Below are 25,603 nucleotides of genomic sequence, written 5' to 3'. Positions count from 1 at the left end.
CGCGAACAGGCGCCGGAATGTGGCGACTAGGGGCTTTTCACAGTAACTTCATTTGAAGCCTACTTGTGACAATAAGCGATTTTCATTTTCATTTCATTGATCCTGGGTATGGAGAGATTTTCTTATGAGAGGTTAAGTGGTTTGGACCTGTATTCATTGGAGTTACGACGAATGAGAGGTGACCTTATTGAGATATATAGAATTTTCAGGGCGATTGATAGGGCAGATGTCGAGAGGCTCTTTCTCCTCATAGGAGAGTGGGGGACCAAAGGGCATAATCTCAGAGTAAGGAGTTGCCCATTTAAGACAGAAATGAGACTGCATTTTTCTCTCAGAGGGTAGTGCATCTGTGGAATTCTTCACCAGAGTGATTTGTAGAGGCTGGGTTTTTAGGTATGGTTCAAGGCTTAAATAGATAGATATTTAATCAGAAGAGGGTCAATAGTTTTCGGGACCTCAGGTTTACAGATGGTAGAATGTGAGAGTAGAATGTGTCAGGTATGTGTTGGGGATAGTCAAGTTCAAAGGTAACAAAGGCATGAATGAGCTGAAATGGGTAAATTCATAGAATTTACAGTACAGAAGGAGGCCATTCGGCCCATCGAGTCTGCACCGGCTCTTGGAAAGAGCACCCTACCCAACGTCCACACCTCCACCCTATCCCCAGAACCCAGTAACCCCACCCAACACTAAGGGCAATTTTGGACACTAAGGGCAATTTAGCATGGCCAATCCACCTAACCTGCATATCTTTGGACTGTGGGAGTAAACCGGAGCACCCGGAGGAAACCCATGCAGGCACGGGGAGAATATGCAGACTCCGCACAGACAGTGACTCAAGCCTGGAATCGAACCTGGGATCCTGGAGCTGTGAAGCAATTGTGCTACCACTATGCTACCATGCTGCCCAAATTCAGGCAGTATTACAGAGATTGAAATTGGCAGCATTAGTTCATGGTGTGACTATATGATTGAAAATACATCCGGGGTCAAATATGGTACCAAGACTGCAAACAGACTGGTTTAGACTCTGCCTTAGCCAAGGAGAGGGTTGGAATCAATAGCGAGGGAATGGTGTTTGAAGCAGGAAGGTAGATCTGTGTGTCATCAGCTTATACATCGAGATAGAATGACTGTTTTCGCATGGTGGTGAGACGGTGACATAGTGGTATTGTTACTGGCCTTGTAATCCAGAGACCCAGGTTCGAAACCCTTCACGGCAGGTGGTGGAATTGAAACTCAATAACATATTTGCAATTAAAAGTCTAATGGTGACCAGGAAACCATTGTGGATTGTTGAAAAACCCATCTGGTTCATTAATGTCTTTCAGGGAAGAGAATCCGCCATCCTTACCTGGTCTGGCGACCATGTGACTCCCAATACACAGCAAAGTATTTGACTCTTAAATTCCCTCTGAAATTGTCCACCAAGCCACTCAGTATTATTCACAAAAAAAACACAACAAAGCAATGAAACCAGACGGACCACCTGGCAGCGAACCAGGCACTGGAAACACCAATCGCAAACCCAGCCCTGCCGACCCTGCAAAGTGCTCCTTACCATCTGGAGGCTTGTGCCGAAGTTAAGCATAGTTATACTCACAGACAATGTCCCAGACACCACTATCACCATTCCTGGGTATGGCCTGTCTCACCGGCAGGACAGACCCAGCAGAGGTGGTGGCACAGTGGTATACAGTCAGGAGGGAGTTACCCTGGGAGTCCTCAACATCGACTCTGGACCCCATGAAGTCTCATGGCGTCAGATTAAATATGGGCAAGGAAACCTCATGCTGATTATCACATACCGGCCACCATCAGCTGATGAATCAGTATTCCTCCACGTTGAGCACTATTTGGAGGAAACACTGAGGGTGGCAAGGGCGCAGCATACACTTTGGGTGGGGTACTTCAATATCCTTCACCAAGAATGGCTCTGTAGTCTCACCACAGACCGAGCTGGCCGGGTCCTAAAGGATATAGCTTCAAGACTAGGACTGCACCAGCGGTGAGGTAACCAACAAGGAGCTGGTTTAGCACAGTGGGCTAAACAGCTGGCTTGTAATGCAGAACAATGCCAGCTGCGTGGGTTCAATTCCTGTACCGGCCTCCCCGAACAGGTGCCGGAATGTGGCGACTAGGCTCTTTTCACAGTAACTTCATTGAAGCCTACTTGTGACAATAAGCGATTATTATTATTATTATTAACAGGAGGGAAAAAACATACTCAACCTCATCCTCACCAATCTGACTACTGTCCATGACAATATCAGTAGAAGTGACCACTATACAGTGCTTGTGGGGACAAATTCCCGTCCTCACATTGAGGATATCCTCCATCGTGTTGTGTGGCACTATCACCGAGCTAAATGGAATAGACTCTGAACAGATCAAGCAACTCAAGATTGGTTGCCATGGCGCTCTTTGCCATCAGCAGCAGAAGAATTTATTCAACCACAATCTGTAACCTCATGGCCTGGCATCCCCTACTCTACCATTACCACCGAGCCAGGTGATCAACCCTGGTTCAATGAAGAATGCAGGAGAGCATGCCAGGCGCAAATCAGGCATACTGAAAAGTGAAGTGTCAATCTGGTAAAGCTACAACACAGGACTACTTGTGTGCCAAACAGCAGGAGCAACAAGTAGTAGACAGAGCTAAGCGATTCCATAACGAACGCATCAGATCTAAGCTCTGTAGTCCTGCCACATCCAGCCGTGAATGGTGGTGTACTATTAAACAACTCACTGGAGGAGGAGGCTTCACAAATATCCCCATTCTCAATGATGGAGGAGTCCAGCACATATGTACAAAAGACAAGGCTGAGGCATTCGCAACAATCTTCAGCCAGAAGTGCCGAGTGGATGATCCATCTCGGTCTCTTCCGGAGGTCCCCAACAAGATGTGAGTCTTCAGCCAATACGATGCACTCCACTTGACATCAAGAAATGACTGAAGGCACTGGTTACTGCAAAGGCTATGGGCCCTGCAAATATCCCGGCAATAGTACTGAAGACTTGTGCTCCAGAACTTGCTGCACCTCTAGCCAAGCTGTTCCAGTGCAGCTACAACACTGGCATCCACCCGGCAATGTGTAAAATTGTCCAGCTGTACACAAGAAACAAGTCAAATCCAACCCAGCCAATTACCACCCTATCAGTCTTCTCTCCATCATCAGCAAAGTGATGGAAGGAGTCATCAACAGTGCTCTCAAGCAGCACTTACTCAGTAATAACCTGTTCACGGACGTTCAGTTTGGGTTCCGCCAGGGTCACTCAGCTCCTGACCTCATTACAGCCTTGGTTCAAACATGGACAAAAGAGCAGAATGCCAGAGGTGAGGTGAGATTGATTGCGCTTTACATGAAGACAGCATTTGACTGCATATGGCATCAAGGAGCCCTAGCTAAACTGGAGTTAATCGGAGTCAGAGGAAAAACTCTCCGCTGGTTGCAGTCATACCTGGCATAAAGGAAGATGGTTGTGGTGGTTGGATGTCAATCATCTCAGCTCCAGAACTTCACTGCAGAAATTCCTCAGGGTAGTGTCCTGGGCTTAACCATCTTCAGCTGCTTCATCAATGACCTCTCTTCCATCATAAGATCAGAAATGGTGATGTTTGCGGATGACTGCACAATGTTCATTACCATTCGTAACTCCTCAGATAATGAAGTAGTCCATGTCCAAATGCAGCAAGACCAGGACAATATCCAGGCTTGCGCTGACACATGACAACTTACATTCACGCCACACAAGTGCCAGGCAATGCCCATTTCCTACAAGAGAGGATATAACCACTGCCCCCTGACATTCAATGGAAATGCCATCGCTGAATCCCCCACAATCAAGATCCTGGGTGTTACCATTGATCAGAAACTGAACTGGACTAGCCACATTTAATACTGTGGCTATCAGGACAGATCAAAGGCTAGGAATCCTACGGTGATTAACTCACCTCCTGACCCCCCCCCCCAAAGCCAATCCACCATCTACGAGAAATAAGTCAGGAATGCAATGGAATACTCTCCACTTGCCTGGATGAGTGCAGCTCCAACAACACTCAAGAAGCTCGACACCATCCAGGACAAAGCAGCCCGCTTGATTGCTCCCCCTTCCACAAACATTCAAACCTTCCACCTCCGACGAACAGTGGCAGCCGTGTGTATCATCTACAGGATGCACTGCAGTAACTCGCCAAGGTTCCTTAGACAGCACCTTCCAAACCCATGACCACTGCCATCTAGAAGGACAAGAGCAGCAGATACCTGGGAACCCCACCACCTGGAAGTTCCACTCCAAGTCACTCACCACCCTGACTTGGTAATATATCGCTGTCCCTTCACTGTCACTGGGACAAAATCCTGGAACTCCCTCCGTAACAGCATTGTGGTTGTACCTACACCTAATACTAATAATCTTTATTGTCACAAGTAGGCTTACATTAACACTGTAATGAAGTTACTGTGAAAAGCGCCTAGTTGCCACAGTCCGGCGCTAGTTCGGGTACACTGAGGGAGAATTCAAAATGTCCAATTCACCTAACAAGCACGTCTTTTAGGACTTGTGGGAGGAAACCGGAGCACCCGGAGGTAACCCACACAGATACGGGGAGAACGTGCAGTGACTCAAGCCGGGAATCGAACCTGGGACCCTGGCGCTGTGAAGCAACAGTGCTAACCACTCTGCTACCGTGCTGCCCTCAAGCACTGCAGTGGTTCAAGACAGTAACTCACTACCTCATTCTCAAGGGTAAACTAGAGATGGGCAATAAATATTGGTCTAAACAGCGACGTCCACATCCCGTAAATGAATTTTTTTTAAATAAAGAAAAAATGTAGATAAGAAATTGGAGGGAGTCAAGGATAGATTCTTTTGGTTGATCAGAGGTGATGGTGCAGGAGAAGAAAGAGAGGCCATTGCATGCTTAGATAGATAAAAATGCTTCCAGGTGAGAGCTGTTCTACCCAGTTGGGTAAGAGCGGAGAGGAATTGTATGAGTATAGTGTAGTCAAATGGGTCAAGAAAGATGAGGAGGGAATGTTATGTAGGATATAATTTGCCAAGATAGGATGAACTCATCAATCCTTCGTTCCTAATGGGCAGTTGCACTTATGAGAGTATGACTCAGGGGCAGGGTTCTCCATCCCACCAGCCCCATTTTCCAGCGTGGCCCATCCCTGCCGGCAGCAGGATTCTCTGTTCCCATTGCCGGCTAATGGGGTTTCCCATTGTGGGCTGCCATATGCCGTCAGGAAACACGCGGACGTGGGTGCGCTGCCGGCGGGGTGGAAGATCCCGCTGACAGAGAATCCCGCTGTGGGTCTGTAGCATTGTAGCACTGATTAATCTGACCCACATCCACCCTGAGCTCAGAGAACAATATAGTATCAGTAATTTTAGCCTTAATGTTTGGTGAAGCTGACTTTAAATAAACGCTTGTGCATTCGTTTTGCAATTTGTCAAACCACATCTCATTTATCTTAATTTCCTTTTATATGAATGCACCTGAACGCAACTGAACTAAAAATATTCTCAATCTAGGCAATAAATATTACCTAATTATATCTAATGCTTTTGTGTATAATATCATGAATACCAACTGTCAGATTTAACTAAAATACAGCACCCGGTTTTAGATAATTGATAGTTTAATTTTGCATCTTGTTAAGTGTTCTAATTAATTAATTGCAGAATGTTTTGTTGGATGACACTTTCCTAAATTAGCCGTTTCTAATTGAACATTTTCTACATCCTGATCAGAGCCAACAATGCTACTTTTCAAAATATTTCTTGCTTTTGCTGTTAATTAGGGCTCAAATGAATGTATTTTTCCACTGAGGGGCTAATACACAGCATTGTTATGACAATGATTGTCTTTTTCCTCATTGATGAATCCTTCCGTGGGCCTGCCCTGCCGCACATCGACAATCTCATCCATACTGGCCGTCACTCTGCTCCTCCATGTCTGGACCCTGCTGCTGAGTCCATCTTTAGTGTTATTGCCTTGCTCTCCGGAACATTTTCCTTGTGAAACGATGAGCATAACTAATAGTGTTTCATTGGCTGTGAGGTGTTTTGGGCCAATCTAAGATCATTCAAGTGTCACCATCTCTTACCATCTTCAAACACCTACTCAGGGTTAACTTTGGTTCCGTGCTTGATTCTTCCAACTCTTGCTCGGTACCCATTGTCCTTTCTATCTTTTTGGAAGTGCCTTGGGGTATTTATGCGACACAGAAGTTACAACATATTGCTGTTGTGGTTCTGCTGGTGTCTGTTGTTAAATGATCATGACAATAGTGAAGATATGTAACTTCTGGGACTACAGGTAGTCCGACCATTGAGACGAGTCTAAGTGCGGGTGTAGTGAATGTATAGTGCTAATAATTCACCAGTGCATTTGTATCATGTTCTGCTGTTGTGTTATGTTGTTAAGCCTGTGGGCTCCACCTATGGGCCATTGTGTGGCTTCACCCACAGGGGGATATGTTGGGGCATGTACGGGCTCCGCCCATGGCTCCTCCCCTTAAGAGGAAGTATAAAGAGCAGCTGACCTGCAGGCAATTCCCAGTGTTGCACCAGTCGCAGGCACTGTTCTAAGCTGATTAAAACCACGGTTTACTTCTCCTCGTGTCTTTGAGTGAATTAATGGTCACATCAATTTAATCAGCTTAAATACAAGAATGGAATCAGCCCTCAAACCTGACAGACTGGAACTCGATCCGCAGGCCGCAGAGGCGAAAGAAATTTTTTCGCACTGGCTTCGATGCTTCAAGGCCTACCTCGCCACGTCGTCCACGCCATCCGTCACTGGTGAACAGAAGCTGAGCCTCCCCCACGCAAGGGTGAGCCATCACATTTCTGTCCAGCTTGATGAGGCCGCCTCCTATACAGATGCCCTCGTGCTGCTCGAACGCCTCTACATACGGCCTGTGAACGAGGTCTACGCGCGACACATCTTCACCACTCGCCGCCAGCGCCCCGGGGAGTCGCTAGATGACTACCTAGGCGACCTCAAAGCCCTCGCACACAACTGTAATTACCAGGCCGTTACGGCCACTCAGCACATGGAGCTCGTCGTCCGAGATGTCTACGTGGCGGGAGTTCGGTCGAATTATGTGAGACAGCGCCTGCTCGAAAAAGGGGCCCAGGACCTGGACAACACGGTAAAGTTAGTCACCTCTCTGGATGTTGCTTTTCAGAGCCTTACTGCGTTCCCGGCAAACCACGCGACCCCCTCGTGGACCCCCGACGAGAGACTACCCCAGGTCTGTGCCGCGCGGCCGCCCGCCCATCATGGGGGGCTACCCTGCTATTTTTGCGGCCAGTCCCAACAACCCCGGCAGCACTGCCCGGCCTGCAACGCGAACTGCGGGTGAAAAGGACACTTCCCCAAGGTCTGCCTGGCCAGGTCTAAGAACTCTAACTCACAGGCCCGATCCTCAGACTCACAGGCCCGCAGCCCCCGCAATGTGGCAACGTGTCTGCCGACTCCGCCCCCTCACAACACGTGCGTCTCATGGGTGCCGCCATCTTGGCCATCCTCCCCCACGCGGCCGGCCATGTGCGATCCATGAGAGCCGCCATCTTGGACGCCATCTTCCTCACCGCCTGCCATGCTCGACCAATGGGGGGCCATCTTGGCCGCCATCTGCTACGCTGCTCGACGCGTACGATCTACACGGACAGTCATCGCGGGCCGCCCCAGCACCTCTGATCACGCCGCTGGCTATCCGCAGCTCAGCGCGGTCACCCTGGACCAGTCGCGACCCAAGCACCTCCAGAGCACCATGATGGCCGTCCGGGTTAACGGGCACGAGACTCTCTGCCTTTTCAACTCCGGGAGCACAGAGAGCTTCATTCACCCGGACATGGTAAGACGCTGCTCGCTCCCAATTTCCCGACGCAATAAACCATCTCCCTCGCCTCTGGGTCACACTCGTTGCAAATCCAAGGGTGCACTACTGCAACCCTAGCGATACAGGATGCTGAGTATGCTAATTTTAAACTATATGTGCTCCCAGACCTCTGCGCTCCTCTCCTATTGGGACTCGACTTCCAATGTAACCTCAGAAGCCTTACTCTTACGTTCAGGGGGCCCCTACCCCCACTCACCATATGCAGCCTTGCGACCCTAAAAGTCGACCCTCCCCCTCTCTTCGCAAACCTCACCGCCGACTGCAAGCCAGTCGCCACCAGAAGCAGGCGGTATAGTACGCATGACAGGACGTTCATTAGGTCCGAGGTCCAGCGTCTCTTGCGGGAGGGGGTCATAGAGGCCAGCAATAGCCCCTGGAGAGCTCAGGTGGTGGTCGTCAAGACCGAGGAAAAGTTCCGGATGGTAATTGATTACAGCCAAACCATTAACAGGTTTACGCAACTCGATGCGTACCCCCTTCCCCGGATTGCAGACATGGTAAATCAGATCGCACACTACCGCGTGTTCTCCACGGTGGATCTGAAGTCTGCATACCACCAGCTCTCAATCCGCCCGGCGGACCGTCACTACAAGGCTTTTGAGGCAGACGGCCGCCTTTTCCATTTCCTCCGGTTCCCCTTTGGCATCACAAATTGGGTTTCGGTGTTCCAAAGAGCAATGGACCAAATGGTGGACCAGTATGGGCTGCGGGCCACATTTCCGTACTTGGACAATGTCACCATCTGCGGCCATGATCAGCAGGACCACGATGCCAACCTCCACCGATTTCTCCAAACCGCCCAAAAACTCAACCTCACTGACAAGAAGAAATACATTTTCCGCATAACCAGACTAGCCATCCTCGGCTACGTCGTGGAGAACGGGGTCCTTGTCATGATATCCACATCAGCATATCACGGTGCAATCACACACACACTGATGGACAGACAGTTGGACCAGCCAACACACACATAACATCGCAGCTAATCACCAGTGAGAGCACACGCACTATAAAACAGGGAACACCATAGTTCCCGCTCATTCTACCAGGAGATAGCTCAGAGCACAGAGCTCACAGCGCGCCACTCAGACATAGACCATGTGCTGAGTGCCTCACTAAGATCGTGATAGGGCTGGGTCCACAGGTTAGCTGGTGAAGCACGTACCCAAGCCAGCAGTTAGTTGTTACCGTTCTTTAGACAATAAAACAGAGTTGTACCATCTACAGCCGTGTTGGATCATTTGTGCATCAGAACACCCAACACGACATGATACCAGTAGTGGACGCTAACCAGCGAATGTGAGACCTACCTGCACCCTTTCAGAAATCCGCCATCCTGCTCCATGGAAAACATCAGTCCGCCGCAGCCGCTCCGGATCGCTGGTGATCTCGGCGTAAACTGGAAGCTGTTTGAACAGTGCTTCCAGCTCTGCCGAGAAGCCACAGACAGGGAGAATGCATCGGACTCCAGGAAGATCGCCCTCCTCCTCTCCATGGCGAGGCAACACGCCATCCACATCTATAACTCCCTGGCATTCGCGGAAGGCGAGGACAAACTAAAATATAAGACGGTGCTTCAGAAGTTCGAGGAACACTTCAGCGTGGAAGTCAATGAGAGCTTCGAGAGGTACCTATTCCAGCATCGCCTGCTGGGTAAGGATGAGCCTTTCCAATCTTACTTGACACACCTCCGTAGCCTCGTGCAGTCCTGCGGCTATGAGGCCACCTCCGACTCCATGATACGGGATCAGATAGTTTTTGGGGTCATCTCGGACACCCTACGCCAACAGCTCCTAAAAATAAAGCGACTCACCCTAGCGACTGCCATCGAGACCTGCGTCCTCCATGAGAACGCGACCAGCCGGTACTCCCAAATCCAGGCGGCCGAAACGGCACGGCACGGGTCCTACGAGGCGGAGCGGGTCCAGTCGATCGAGTTCCTCCTGGCCCGCGGCCCGGATGAGGGCAGCCATTTTGCGTGCTTTCTGAGGCCTCCCGTGCTTGCACGCGCCAAAAGAGGGGTCGTTGACGCAGATGGACGTGATGCGCAGGCGCGCTCTACGCAAGACCGCACCGCGCATGCGTGGTGGCGCAACGAACGCCATGACGTCACGGCGTGCGGCAACTGTGGCTCCGCCCACTAAAGCGGCAATGTCCGGCCAAAGCTCGACAATGCCTCCGCTGTGGCATGATGGGCCACTATGCTGCCTGCTGCTGAGCAGCTCAACCTGCCAACTTCTAACAATTCCCCCAGCCTCGCAGGGACGTGCGGGCGATTCAGCCCCCTACACTGAGTCATATCCAGATAGTATGCAGACCAGCGATACCGAAGACGGGGAGCCCTTCCGCGTTGTGGTAATCCACAAGAACCGGATGCCCCCAAGTCGGAACCACCAGCTGCTGCCAATGCACAGCATTGATCCTGGCAATGAATGGTGTGCCACCCTAACGGTCAACCGATCCCAGATCACATTTCGCCTGGACACTGGTGCGTCCGCCAATCTCCTCGCATGGTCAGCTCCACTCACTCCTTGCGCACAACCAGGAGGTTCTCGAGGGCATGGGCACACTGCCCTACACGTACAAAATACGGCTCAAACCGGCGCCACCCCGGTCATTCACGCACCTCGTAGGGTCCCAGCACCACTCAAGGACCGCCTCAAGCAGCAGCTGCAGGACCAAGGAGTGCTTTCCCGGGTCACAGAGCCAACGCCATGGGCCAGCTCCATGGTGTGCGTCAAGAAGCCCTCCGGCGAGCTTGGATCTGTATCGACCCAAAAGATTTGAATCACAACATTATGAGGGAACACTACCCCATACCCAAACGAGAAGAAATCATGAGCAAAATGGCTCGGGCAAAAATATTCGTCAAGCTTGATGCCTCAAAGGGCTTTTGGCAGATTCAATTGGATCAGTCCAGCAGAAGCTGTGCACTTTCAAAACTCCATTTGGCAGATACTGCTACAATAGGATGCCATTTGGCATCATCTCGGCCTCCGAGGTGTTCCATCGCATCATGGAACAGATGATGGAGGGCATTGAAGGGGTACGCGTCTACGTAGACGACGTTATCATCTGGTCCACCACACCACAGGAGCACATCAGTCATCTCCAGCGTGTCTTTGCACGGATACGGGATCAGGGCCTGCGCCAAGTGCTCTTTTGGCCAGACTGAGCTAAAGTTTTTGGGGGACCACATCTCCCGGTCGGGTGTGCGGCCGGATGCCGACAAAGTGGCAGCCATCGCAGCCATGCAGCAGCCGTCAGACAAGAAGGCAGTGCTGCGCTTTCTCGGGATGGTCAACTTCCTGGGGAAGTTCATTCCTAACCTTGCTTCGCACACGACTGCTCTTCGCCACCTGGTCAAAAAGACAATGGAATTCCAGTGGCTGCCCGCACACCAGAGTGAATGGGAGGAGCTCAAGGTCTAGCTCACCACCGCCCCGGTACTGGCGTTTTTCGATACCACACGGGAAACAAAGATCTCAACTGACGCCAGCCAGTCCGCCATTGGGGCGGTACTCCCGCAACGGGACGACACCGCATCATGGGCTCCGGTCGCCTATGCGTCGCGGGCCATGACCCCCACAGAACAGCGCTATGCGCACATTGAGAAGGAGTGCCTAGGCCTGTTGACTGGCATCGACAAGTTTCACAACTATGTATTTGGTCTTCCGCAGTTTACTGTGGAGACCGACCATCGCCCCCTGGTCGGCATCATTCAGAAAGACCTCAACGATATGACCCCTCGCCTCCAGCGCATTCTGCTCAAGCTCCGGAGGTACGACTTCCAACTTGTTTGCACCCCAGGGAAGGATCGCATCATCGCAGATGCTATGTCAAGGGCGGTCAACACACCGCCCGACTCGGAGGGGTTTGTTTGTCAGGTCAACGCACAAGTAACCTTCACATCGGCCAATCTGCCGGCCACTGATGCATGTCTGGCCCACATTCGCCGTGAAACTGCGGCTGACCCCCTTTTACAGTGTGTGATGCGCCACATGACGGAAGGGTGGCTCAAGTTGCAGTGCCCACAATTTTACAACGTCCAGGACGACGTCATTGATGGTGTCCTCTTGAAGTTGGACTGGATCGTGATCCCACACAGCATGCACCGGCTTGTCCTCGAACAACTGCAAGAAGGCCATCTCGGAGTTGAAAAGTGCAGGCGGAAGGCCCGAGAGGCTGTGTACTGACCGGGCATCAGCAACGCCATCGCCAACATGGTGCCCAACTGCCCCACCTGCCAGAGGTTTCAGCCGGCGCAACCCGCTGAGACACTTCAGCCCCATGAGTTGGTCTCGTCCCCCTGGGCGAAGGTGGGCGTGGACCTCTTTCATGCGCTCGGCAGGGGCGACATTATTCTTATTGACTACTTCGCAAGTTATCCGGAGGTCATACTCCTGCACGACACGACGTCATCAGCTGTCATCCGGGCATGCAAAGAAATCTTTGCTCGCCATGGAATTCCGCTCACCGTCATGTCTGACAATGGGCCTTGCTTTGCGAGTCATGAATGGTCTTCCTTTGCCACTTCATACAACTTCACACACGTGACGTCCAGTCCCTTGCATCCTCAGTCGAATGGCAAGGCGGAAAGGGGCATCCACATTGTGAAGCGGCTCCTCTGCAAGGCTGGTGGTGCTGGATCTGACTTCTGTTTAGCCCTGCTGGCCTATCGATCGGCCCCACTGTCCACGGGCCTCTCGCCAGCCCACCTGTTGATGGGTCGCACCCTCAGGACCACTGTGCCGTCCGTTCATGTTCCTGACCTCAACCATGCTCCAGTATTGCGAAGGATGCAACAACAGCGTGCTCAGCAGAAGGTGGCACATGACGCTCGGGCGACTGATCTTCCTGCCCTGGCACCTGGAGACAACGTCCGCGTACACCTACCGGAGGGTGGCTGGTCGGCAACCGCTGAGGTTCTCCGCCACGTGGCTCCCCGTTCATTCCTGGTTCATATGCCTGATGGCTCCATTTGCCGCCGTAATCGACGGGCCCTTCGTCTGGCTCCGCACTCGCTACAAAATCATGCACCGGTGCCACGCCTTCCTGTTGTCCCTGATGTCAACTTTGTTGAGCTTCCTGCCACTCTGCCTCTTCCTCTCTCGCCCGTGGCCAGGCCCATTCCTCAGCTGGTGGATCCTGACCCACCCTTGAGACGGTCAACCCAAATTTGTCGCCCACCTGGCTTATGAGCCTGTTAGCACATTGGACTCACTAAATTGTTTTACAGTACTGTTAACAAGTTTCTTTTCTTGTCATTCATTGTTCCAGAACTTTTCTCTCGTCGTTTGTTGATTGCATTTGTTCTGTTATTGGTACACCCTCATTATTCTGTTGCACCTGACACCTTCTGTATATAGTTTAGCCTCATGTACATGTTGTAAATATTGCACACACATACTCAGATGCACTCAGTACACATTTCTATTTATTATCATGTAGGCACATATCCTTTGTAAAACGGGGGGATGTCATGATATCCACATCAGCATATCATGGTGCAATCACACACACACTGATGGACAGGCAGTTGGACCAACCAACACACACATAACATCGCGGCCAATCACCAGTGAGAGCACACGCACTATAAAACAGGGAACACCACAGTTCCCGCTCATTCTACCAGGAGATAGCTCAGAGCACAGAGCTCACAGCGCGGCGCCACTCAGACATAGACCATGTGCTGAGTGCCTCACTAAGATAGTGATAGGGCTGGGTCCACAGGTTCGCTGGTGAAGCACATTCCCAAGCCAGCAGTTAGTTATTCCCGTTCTTTAGACAATAAAACAGAGTTGTACCATCTACAGCCGTGTTGGATCATTTGTGCATCAGAACACCCAACACGACAGTCCTAGGGCCCAACCTTGATCGTATGCGCCCCCTCCTGCAACTCCCTCTCCCTCACTGTCCCAAGGCCCTGAAGAGGTGCCTTGGCTTCTTCTCCTATTACGCCCAGTGTGTCCCCCAGTATGCGGACAAAGCCCGGCCACTTATTAAGGCCACCATTTTTCCACTGGCAACTGAGGCCCGCCAGGCCTTCAGCTGCATCAAGGCGGACATCGCCAAAGCTGCGATGCACGCGGTGGCCGAGTCCGTCCCCTTCCAGGTGGAGAGCGACACATCGGAGGTCGCTCTTGCCGCCACCCTCAACCAAGCAGGCAGACCGGTAGCGTTTTTTTCACGCACACTCACCACCTCTGAAATTCAACACTCCTCAGTCGAAAAAGAAGCCCAAGCCATCACGGAAGCCGTGCGGCACTGGAGGCACTACCTCGCTGGTAGGAGGTTTACCCTCGTCACCGACCAACGATCGGTAGCCTTCATGTTCGACAATACACAGAGGGGCAAAATCAAGAACGATAAGATCTTGTGGTGGAGGATCGAACTCTCCACCCATAACTACGATATAGTATATCGCCCTGGGAAGCTCAACAAGCCCCCAGATGCCCTGTCCCGCGGCACATGCGCCAGCATGCAAGATGACCGACTACGGGCTATCCACGATGACCTCTGCCACCCGGGGTTCACCCGGCTCGCCCATTCCCCGCAACCTGCCCTACTCCACCGAGGAGGTCAGAGCCATGACCAGTTGACTGCCAAAAATGTGCGGAGTGTAAACCGCACTTCTATCAACCGGATAAGGCCCACCTGGTAAAGGCATCCCGGCCCTTTGAACGCCTCAGTATCGATTTCAAAGGGTCCCTCCCCTCCAATACCGCAATACATACTTTCTCAACATCATAGATGAGTTCTCCCGCTTCCCATTTGCCATCCCCTGCCCTGATATGACCACTCCCACTGTCATTAAAGCCCTGCATAGTGTCTTCACCCTGTTTGATTTCCCCAGTTATGTCCACAGTGACTGGGGCTCGTCGTTCATGAGCGACGAACTGCATCAGTACCTGCTTAGTAAGGGCATCGCCTCGAGCAGGACTACCAGTTATAACCCCAGGGGAAACGAGCAGGTGGAGCGGGAGAACGCGACGGTCTGGAAGACCGTCCTACTGACCCTACGGTCCAGGAATCTCCCAGTTTCTCACTGTCAGGAGGTCCTCCCCGATGTGCTTCACTCTATCAGGTCCCTCCTTTGCACGGCCACAAACCAGACTCCTCATGACCGCTTGTTTGTTTTCCCTAGGGGAACTCCCTCAGGGGTCTCGCTTCCGTCCTGGCTGAAGACACCGGGACCAGTCCTCCTCCGAAAACACGTTCGAAGCCATAAGACGGACCCCCTGGTCGAGGGGGTCCAGCTTCTACACTCCAACCCACAATACGCTTATGTCGAACACCCCGATGGCCGACAAGATACCGTCTCTTTCCTAGACCTGGCGCCCGCAGGCTCCACCACCACCACCACCACCACCGCAGACCCCACACTATATCCCGTCCAACCTACCATATCCAGCGCCCCCACCCCTATATGGCTCCTGCGCTCCCTCCCACCCGCTACACCGGTCCACAGGAATGAAGCTCCGGAAGAGCCGTTCCTGGAGTCCACGCCTGTGCCCGCACCGGACCCACTTCCACAGCCACCCGGACCGGCTGCAGCACCAGTGCTTCGGCGATCACAGCGCACGATGCGTGCGCGGGACCGGCTGAACCTATGAGCCCGCCACCCCCGCCGGACTTCATTTTTTAACAGGGGGTGAATGTGGTGAATGTATAGTGCTAATAATTCACCAGTGCATTTGTATCATGTTCTGCTGTTGTGTTATATTGTTAACCCTGTGGGCTCCACCTATGGGCCATTGTGTGGCTTCACCCACAGGGGGATATGTTGGGGCATGTACGGGGCTCTGCCCACAGCTCCTCCCCTTAAGAGGAAGCATAAAGAGCAGCTGACCTGCAGGCAGTTCCCAGTATTGTACCAGTTGCAGGCAGGCACTGTTCTAAGCTGATTAAAACCACGGTTTACTTCTCCTCGTGCCTTTGAGTGAATTGATGGTTGCATCAGCGGGGTCGGGGATGTCAATGAGGGAGGAGGGAGGGTGGTTGTGTGGATCTGGGGTGGGGGGGAGACACATGAGTTCAAGAGGCCGGGGAGAGGGTTAAGGGATGGGGGGGGTGGGGGGTGCGGGGGGGGGGGGGTCACCTTGGCAGGTGGTGTTTCCAATGGGTCGATGGTAGCACAGTGGTTAGCACTGTTGCTTCACAGCTCCAGGGTCCCAGGTTCAATTCCCGGCTTAGGTCACTGTCTGTGTAGAGTCTGCAAGTTCTCCCTGTGTCTGCATGGGTTCCCTCCGGGTGTTCCGGTTTCCTCCCACAAGCCCCAAAAGACCTGCTTGTAAGGTGAATTGGACACTCTGAATTCTCAATGTACCCCCTAACAGGCACCAGAATGTGGCAACTGGGGGATTTTCAAAGAAACTTTGTTGCAGTGTTAGCCTACTTGTGGCAATAATAAAGATGATTATTATTATGACCGCAAAGGGGCCCTGTCCAATTATACCTGGCAGCTGACTGCGGTTAATGCTGCTAGGCATCCCATATGGCATGTGGCCTCACGCCCAATGGGTGAAATGCCAGTAGCATTGATATGGAGCTTTTAAGTGGCTGCTAAATGACCTGAATAGGCCAAAGGCTGTGTGGGCTGCTTAACACCTCTGCCACGTCTCTGCAGAGTTCAGCAGACTGGCGAATAGGCATCAGAAAGGCCACAAACTGGATTTTACAGGAAACTCACGCCTTCAAATGTGCCAGTTGGCAGGCCCAAAATCCCACCCATTGAACTTTACCTGTACATAAGATTTACCCTCTGATTGCTGCATTAGACAGGAAACTGTCATATATTGTGGAACCTTATTCTTCCGTTAGTACTGAATTAATAATAAGAACTATCCCTACCTCGATCTGCCCTCTCTTGAGGCAGATTGTGGCAGTGGGTCAGGAAGGCAGCACTGAAGCCACCGGCCCCAATGGCAGCTTTCTCCACCATATTGCTGGCAACCTAGAGAAAGAAAACCCCAAAGGGCGGTCCTGCGACAACACACTGGTGGGGCAGGTTCTGATCGAGCTCGTCACGCCAACAATTTTTTTTGTAAGATCGGGGCACCATTTCTAATGTCTATGCACAAAAGTAAAATTAGAATCGTACACCCCTTGCATCGCCACCGCCTCCCTTACTCTCGGGCACTGCCCCGGCACTTTTCCCTTGCACTGACAGGGGACAGCTCCTGGGGGCAGTATATGACCCTCTCCCCCTGAGCGATGCACTCACCAGAGATTCTCCGGCAGGTCAGGTGCACACCGTTGAAAACCAGTCGTAATTCAGGTGAATGGACAATGTAATGGGGTTGGGTACTTCACTGGTGTGGGCTTGGGACAATCGCGCCAGGGCTTCAGGCTGACATATGATGCGCTTTGGGTCACTCCTGATTTTTTGTCCTCCAGTCACCAATCCCGACCGATGCGAGCAGGAGCGCAAAGTCCCAGCCAAGGCGTGAAAAATAGGACAGCTCATTGGGCTTGGTGGATTTTTGGTGTTTGCTGGAATATAATGTATGTTAAACAAAATCCCACAAAGCATCAACTGTAATAGCTTGTGATGACATAGGAGAAAGTGACACATACTTCACTGGTCTGAATCGAAGAGGAAGCAGCATGGAAAGTAGCGAGTTCACGGGAGAGTTCTCATAACTTTAAATATGTTACAATAAAGTAAAGTGTTTGCCGCTGGCATTCTTTTGAAGTTATTTATTCCAACCCACTAACATGGTAATACATTTGCAAACAGTTCTTGTCATCTTACACTTTAAGATGTGTTTTTTTTTCTTCCCAAGGTTGCCCTGCAAATGCCACTGCTGCTGATTGTTTAAATCTCTTTGGTGCGTTTAAAGGCTGCATGCGGCTTATATTGATCGACAACCAAGCAGTGGATCTCATTCTGGTACAAGAGGGCTTGCGGGGAAACTTCTCTGATCTCCATATAGATTTGTGTGGCATCCAGGACAGGTAATTATAATCTTCTGTAATCAGGAACAACCGAATGGAATGCAACATCTCCTTCTGTACAAATGTTTTTGGATCAAATGCTTTCTTCTTCAAAGATTGCATTGTCCTTTTCCTGTATGATATCAGGGCGTATATCTAGGTTTCAAATGGTTCTGAGGACCTTTGTGATGGGAAGGTCGTGTCTCACTAACTTGATAGAGTTTTTCGAGGAGGTCACTAAGATGATTGATGCAGGTAGGGCAGTAGATGTTGTCTATATGGACTTCAGTAAGGCCTTTGACGAGGTCCCTCATGGTAGACTAGTACAAAAGGTGAAGTCACACGGGATCAGGGGTGAGCTGGCAAGGTGGATACAGAACTGGCTAGGTCATAGGAGGCAGAGAGTAGCAATGGAAGGATCCTTTTCTAATTGGAGGGCTGTGACCAGTGGTGTTCCACAGGGATCAGTGCTGGGACCTTTGCTCTTTGTAGTATATATAAATGATTTGGAGGAAAATGTAACTGGTCTGATTAGTAAGTTTGCAGACGACACAAAGGTTGGTGGAATTGCGGATAGCGATGAGGACTGTCAGAGGATACAGCAGGATTTAGATTGTTTGGAGACTTGGGCGGAGAGATGGCAGATGGAGTTTAATCCGGACAAATGTGAGGTAATGCATTTTGGAAGGTCTAATGCAGGTAGGGAATATACAGTGAATGGTAGAACCCTCAAGAGTATTGAAAGTCAAAGAGATCTAGGAGTACAGGTCCACAGGTCATTGAAAGGGGCAACACACGTGGAGAAGGTAGTCAAGAAGGCATACGGCATGCTTGCCTTCATTGGCCGGGGCATTGAGTATAAGAATTGGCAAGTCATGTTGCAGCTGTATAGAATCTTAGTTAGGCCACACTTGGAGTATAGTGTTCAATTCTGGTCGTCACACTACCAGAAGGATGTGGAGGCTTTAGAGAGGGTGCAGAAGAGATTTACCAGAATGTTGCCTGGTATGGAGGGCATTAGCTATGAGGAGCGGTTGAATAAACTCGGTTTGTTCTCACTGGAACGAAGGAGGTTGAGGGGAGACCTGATAGAGGTCTACAAAATTATGAGGGGCATAGACAGAGTGGATAGTCAGAGGCTTTTCCCCAGGGTAGAGGGGTCAATTACCAGGGGGCATAGGTTTAAGGTGAGAGGGGCAAGGTTTAGAGTAGATGTACGAGGCAAGTTTTTTACGCAGAGGGTAGTGGGTGCCTGAAACTCGCTACCGGAGGAGGTGGTGGAAGCAGGGACGATAGTGACATTTAAGGGGCATCTTGACAAATACATGAATAGGATGTGAATAGAGGGATACGGACCCAGGAAGTGCAGAAGATTGTAGTTTAGTCGGGCAGCATGGTCGGCACGGGCTTGGAGGGCCGAAGGGCCTGTTCCTGTGCTGTACATTTCTTTGTTCTTTGTTCTTTGTTCTTTGACTCATTTAAATGAGCAATGATCATGCACTGTCTTAGTTTACTGAGGGACAATCTTATGCTGTTTTGGGTTATTGTTACCCCATGCTGGGCTAGTGCGCCGTCAATTCCAGCCCCACATGCCCCGTAGTCACAACACAAGTGAATTAACCAATAGTTCTCATAGAAATATGCAAAGTCTTTGTCTCTTGGCTGCCCAATAATCACAGTCACCAGATCTGTAACTGTAAACACTGTAACTTTATGACAAGAAATATAATGAAATATGCAGCAAATACAAGTGGTTAACTATAAGCTGATTCCTATCCCCCACTTTAACCCACCCTACCCTCTATATCCACACACACACACACATACACAGAAGACAGTCAAACACAGACGGGTGTAAAGGGGGAAAAAAAAAATCAAAATTGAAAGGAAGAAAAAGACTTTGTTTCAGATGATGGTTCTTCGTACACTTTTCTTCACAGCAAGTTTGCAGATTAAAGTCTTTGGCTCACAACCTGTAATGGTCTTCTCTGCAGATTCATTCATTCAGGTATTTTGTAGTTTAGGAAAGCAGTACTCACAGGCTTTTCTGGAGATATACCTGACTTCTGCTTTCAGTTATAGTTTGTATTCCATCTTTCTGAAGAGAAAGTTGGTTGTTTCTGGACTTTGTTTTCACAGCCTGCAATGGTCCACCTGTAAATAAATTCTTCCAAGCTTTCTACCAGTTCAGAAACACAGTCCACACAGCTTTTCCGGAGGAAATCAGAGGGGAAAGGATAACAGGACCTCCCTCGGGGCTGCCAGCACCAAACTGAAACCATAGGACTCTGAAAAGCATCCCATTGGGATAAGATGCTACTGCCACCTGCTACTGGGCACAGCACAGCCTTTTGTGCTAGTTGAAATGAATGAATGAAAATCGCTTGTTGTCACAAGTAGGCTTCAAATGAAGTTACTGTGAAAAGCCCCTAGTCGCCACATTCCGGCACCTGATCGGGGAGGCTGGTATGTGCTGCTGGCATGCCTTGGTCTGCTTTCAAAGCCAGCGATTTAGCCCTGTGCTAAACCACATGCCAAATCTATCAAACCAAGATCCAACCCATCTTTCTCACTGGTGCTGACTATTCTGCAACTCCCGTTGAAACCAGCACAGCTTTCTGGATTATTCTGCTTGAACAAATGATGCAGACTGCATGACAGACACATGGACATTAATCATCCATGGATCAAAAATGTAACGGCCAAAATAAAACAAAGAGAATAATAGGGAGGCAGTGGCGTCGTGGTATTGTCACTGAACTAGTAATTCAGAGACCCAGGGTTATGCTCTTCTGTCCCAGGTTCGAATCCCACCATGGAAGATGGTGAAATGTGAAATCAATAAAAAAAATCAGGAACTAAAAGCTTAATGATGACTGTGAAACCATTGCCAATTACTGTAAAAACCCACGTGGTTCACTAATGTCATTCAGGGAAGGAAATCTGCCGTCCTTACCCGGTCTGGCCTACATGTGACTCCAAACCCACACAGCGATGCGATTGACTCTTGACTGCCCCCCACTGAAATAGCCTGGCAAGCCAACTCAGCTCAAGGCCAATTAGGGATGGGCAACAAATGCTGGCCCACCCAGCGACGCACACATCCCAAGAATGAATAAAAAACCAATAATGAACAGGAAGAATCCTTACATTTTTAGTAGTATATCAAATGGCAATGCTAATTTTTTGATTTCACAGCACAATTTTGGCTGCCGAGCTTTCTGGACCCAGCCTGGAGGATTCGGCAGAAGTCTCTGTGTTGTTCCATAGACTTTCTGTTGTGCTTCATACCCTGCTCAGCTGGCCACTGCTCGGACTGAGAGTGTCAAGGGCATCACGATGAATTCTGATTATGTCATTGGCAAAGATTATCATAGAATTTACAGTGCAGAAGGAGGCCATTCGGCCCATCGAGTCTGCACTGGCTCTTGGAAAGAGCACCCTACCCAAGGTCAACACCTCCACCCTATCCCCATAACCCAGTAACCCCACCCAACACTAAGGGCAATTTTGGACACTAAGGGCAATTTATCATGGCCAATCCACCGAACCTGCACATCTTTGGACTGTGGGAGGAAACCAGAGCACCCGGAGGCAACCCACGCACACATGGGGAGGATGTGCAGACTCTGCGCAGTCAGTGAACCAAGCCGGAATCGAACCTGGGACCCTGGACCCTGGAGCTGTGAAGATCACAACTGTGTACTTTTAGCGGTACTCACCGGATCCTCACCAGGAGCTTAACTTATTTATTTTTATTGCCTCCTTTCCCTCTCGGCCTGAATGAATGCAATTGCAATATCTTCGTGACCACTTCGTAATCACTTTAATTTCAGTGGACGTTCACCTTCTTGTGCATGTGAGGATCTGTGTTGGTTTTGTGACTTACGTGTTTGTTAATTATTCACTGTTGCAGGGTTGAAATTGGGTGTGAGAAATTGTGTGACCTTGTTTTTATCCGGTTGAGCTTTGATTCGCGATGAACCATTTGATTGCTTTTACTCGCGGCTGAACCATTATTTGTGCATTAAATTGCAGACTGGCTGATGCTAGTGCTACATAAGAGTTTGTATTGGCAATGTGTTTGAGCACTATTTTTATATATGACACACAGAAAACAGCCATTAAATGTGATCTAACACTAATAATAATGATAATAAATACTTAACATGTTTACACTGCCAGCTTACATTGAAATACATCAAAGTGATTTATGCAGTGATTATGGCTGCAGTTGAAGATATTGAAAGCAAATTAAAATGTGTACATGATTGACCCCTTGATTGTTGCATTTTACATGAAACCATTGTCATGATATGCAAACATGCAACCAATGAACACTCAGAATAGGACAGTCAATAGGATAGGGCAGTCAGGACACTCAGAGGTGGCATCACCGCAAGGGGGCATGACATAAACACTATAAAAGGGATGAGGCACTCACACCCTGCCTCTTTCCACAGACAGACATCTAGAGAGTTAGACAGGGTTGATCAGCAGCATCACACCTCAGCACGTGGCTTCGAGCAAGTTACTACAGTTAGATTAGCAGAGAGTCAAACTCATTTGAGAACTGTGTTAATAGTTCAATAAACATGTTGAACTCATTTCGAGCACTATATATTCAAGCAGAGGATGCAAGGTAAAGACGACTCCTTCAACTCCTATCTAACTAACCTTAGACTGCGAGCGCAATCCTGCAACTTCGGTGATATCACTGATTCCATGATCAGAGACCAAATTGATTTTGGAGTCCACTCTGATCCTCTGCGAGAGCAATTGTTGAAAATCAAGCACATGACCCTGCCAGTCGCAATTGAAACGTGTACTGTGCATGAGCACTCTAAAAATCGCCGTTCACAGTACAAAACGGCAGAAAGTGAAAAACAAGCCTCCCACGAGGTGGAGAGTGTTCAAGCCATCTTCTGGATGCAGCGCCTCCACATTGACGAAAGTGGCCATTTTGCTCGCTCTTCCCGGGGCCTGACGCATGCGCAATGCGATCGGGAACACGAAGCGGCCGAAAACCGCACTGCGCAGGTGCAGACGTCCGAGAACCACACTGCACATGCGCAACAATGCACTGAGCGTCACGACGTGACGTGTGCGAAATCCAATTTGAAGAATCCAGCAGAAGGCTCTGCACCTTCAACATGCCTTTTGGCAGATTCTGCTACAACCGAATGCCATTTGGCATCATCTTGGCATCAGAGATTTTCCATCGCATCATGGAACAGATGATGGAATAGAAGGGGTTCGTGTCTACGTTGACGATATCATAATCTGGTCCACAACCCCAGAGGAACATGTGTCATGACTCAAGAAAGTATTCCGACGCATACATGAACATGGCCTCAAGCTAAACTGGTCCAAGTGCTGCTTTGGGACATCCACGCTGAAGTCCCTGGGCGATCAGATTTTGCAACACGGTGTGCGTCCGGACACAGACAAAATTAAAGCCATCGAGGCAATGAAAGTCCCAGAGGACAAGAAGGCAGTACTGCGGTTCATGGGAATGGTCAGTTTCCTTGGCAAGTTCATTCCGAATTTGGCCACACACACCACGGCCCTACGCAACCTGGTGAAAAAATCAACCGGCCTTGAGTGGAAGGCGGAGCAGCGAAAAGAGTGGCTGGAGCTGAAAGCCAAGCTCACCACTGCACCCGTCCTTGCATTCTTTGACCCAGACCGAGAGACCAAGATATCCACAGATGCGAGTCAGGATGGCATTGGCGCGATGTTGCTTCAAAGAGACGACACGTCATCCTGGGTACCAGTAGCATACGGGTCACGGGCAATGACATCCACTGAGACCAGGTACGTGCAGATTGAGAAGGAGTGTTTAGGTCTTCTCATTGGCATCCTCAAATTTCATGATTATGTCTACGGCTTGCCAACATTTACTGTATTTACTGTTGAGACAGATCATGGGCCTCTGGTCCACATCATCCAAAAGGACCTGAACGACATGACGCCTCATTTGCAGAGAATTCTGCTCAAACTCCGGAGGTATGATGTCAATTTGGTGTACACACCTGGCAAGGAGCTCATCATCACTGATGCATTGTCCCGCTCCGTCAGCTCACCCAGTGAACCACTGGAGATCATCCAGCACATTGAATTGCAGGTACAACTGTGTGCAAGCACCCTCCCGGCAACAGATGAGAACATTGTTCTCATCCGAGAAGAGACGGCCAAAGACCCCCTGTTGCAGTGAGTCATCCACAACCTCAGCAATGGCTGGCAGAAAGGGCAATGCCCTCAATTCTACAACGTCAAGGATGACTTGATGCTGATCGACGGCATCCTGCTCAAGCTGGACAGGATAGACATCCTGCTACATCTCCAGCGCATGGTGCTGCGGCAGATTCATGAGGGACACCTGGGCATATAAAAGTGCAGACGCAGGGCCCGGCAAGCTGTCTACTGGCCCGGCATCAACCAGGACATCACATACATGGTCCTGAACTGCGAAACCTGTCAGAGGTTCCAACCAGCGCAGAGCAAGGAGACGCTCCAACCACATGACCTAGAGACCTCTCCGTGGTCCAGGTTTGGCATTGACCGCGAATGGTCGCGACTAAATCTTAATCAGCGATTACTTTTCGAACTATCCTGAGGTGCTGAAGCTGCCAGACCTCTACTCACGGACCGTCATCAAAGCATGTAAAGAGACATTCTCACGGCATGGCATCCCGAACACCGTCATGAGCGACAATGGTGCTTCCACAGTCGAGAATGGTCCACGTTTGCCCAGAGCTACAATTTCAGGCATGTCACCTCCAGGGGCTGGTTTAGCACACTGGGCTAAATAGCTGGCTTTTAAAGCAGACCAAGGCAGGCCAGCAGCACGGTTCAATTCCCGTACCAGCCTCCCCAAACAGGCACCAGAATGTGGCGACTAGGGGCTTTTCACAGTAACTTCATTTGAAGCCTACTTGTGACAATAAGCGATTTTCATTTCATTTCAGTCCACACTATCCGCAGTCCAGTGGCAAAGTCTAAAAAGGGGTGCACATCGTTAAGCAGCTCATCCGCAAGGGCCTGGACTCCGCTTCCGACATATACCTTGCACTACTTGCGGACCGGGCGATTCCCTTGTTCACTGGCATGTTGCCAGCTCAACTGCTGATGAACAGGGACCTGCGGACGACGCTTCCAGCCATACACCTGCCCAACCTTGATCACCTTCCGATGCTGCAGAAGATGCAGCAGCTTTGCGACAGCCAGCAGCAGGGCTATGACGCACATGCCACCGATTTGGACGTGCTATTCCCAGCAGACACAGTCAGGATCAAGATACCGGATGGTGGATGGTCTGCTCCGGCTGTCGTTGTTCCTATGACATACGTATGGCTAATGGCTCCATTGTGCAAAGGAATCGAAGGGCACTGCAATACGTTGCTTGCCCATAACCATTTTCCCCTCCATTTCCACATGTGGAAATACCACCTCCAGATACCTTGAACCACGAGGCCACCAGTCGTGCCTCCCACTCGCCTGTCAAGACACCGTCATCCCCACCACCACCTCTTCGCCGGTCGACGAGGATCAGATGCAAGCCTCAGAGACTGGACTTATGAGCATTTGTTTGTTTGTTCTGTTCTGTATTCCTCAGTCAGTCACATTAGACAGACACATTCACATGTATATACATCTAAAAAAAAAGGGGGGGAGATGTCATGATATGCAAACATGCAAGCAATGAACACTCAGAATAGGACACACCCAATTGGCAGTCA

At 50.2% G+C, this 25,603-nt stretch overlaps 1 protein-coding gene across 2 annotated transcripts in view; it reads left to right on the top strand.

Moving 5' to 3' along the window:
* LOC140387047 (contactin-associated protein-like 5) overlaps positions 1-25,603 on the top strand; it is a 1,703,123-nt gene that overhangs the window by 864,202 nt on the left and 813,318 nt on the right. For both annotated transcript variants that reach the window (XM_072470060.1, XM_072470068.1), the window contains one exon: positions 17,711-17,882. In XM_072470060.1, the coding sequence (XP_072326161.1) occupies positions 17,711-17,882 (172 nt within the window). The remainder of the gene's footprint in view (positions 1-17,710; positions 17,883-25,603) is intronic.

Source organism: Scyliorhinus torazame, chromosome 2 (genome assembly GCF_047496885.1).
Source record: "Scyliorhinus torazame isolate Kashiwa2021f chromosome 2, sScyTor2.1, whole genome shotgun sequence".
Lineage (NCBI taxonomy): Eukaryota > Metazoa > Chordata > Chondrichthyes > Carcharhiniformes > Scyliorhinidae > Scyliorhinus > Scyliorhinus torazame.
This window is presented reverse-complemented; position numbering and strand designations above follow the sequence as displayed.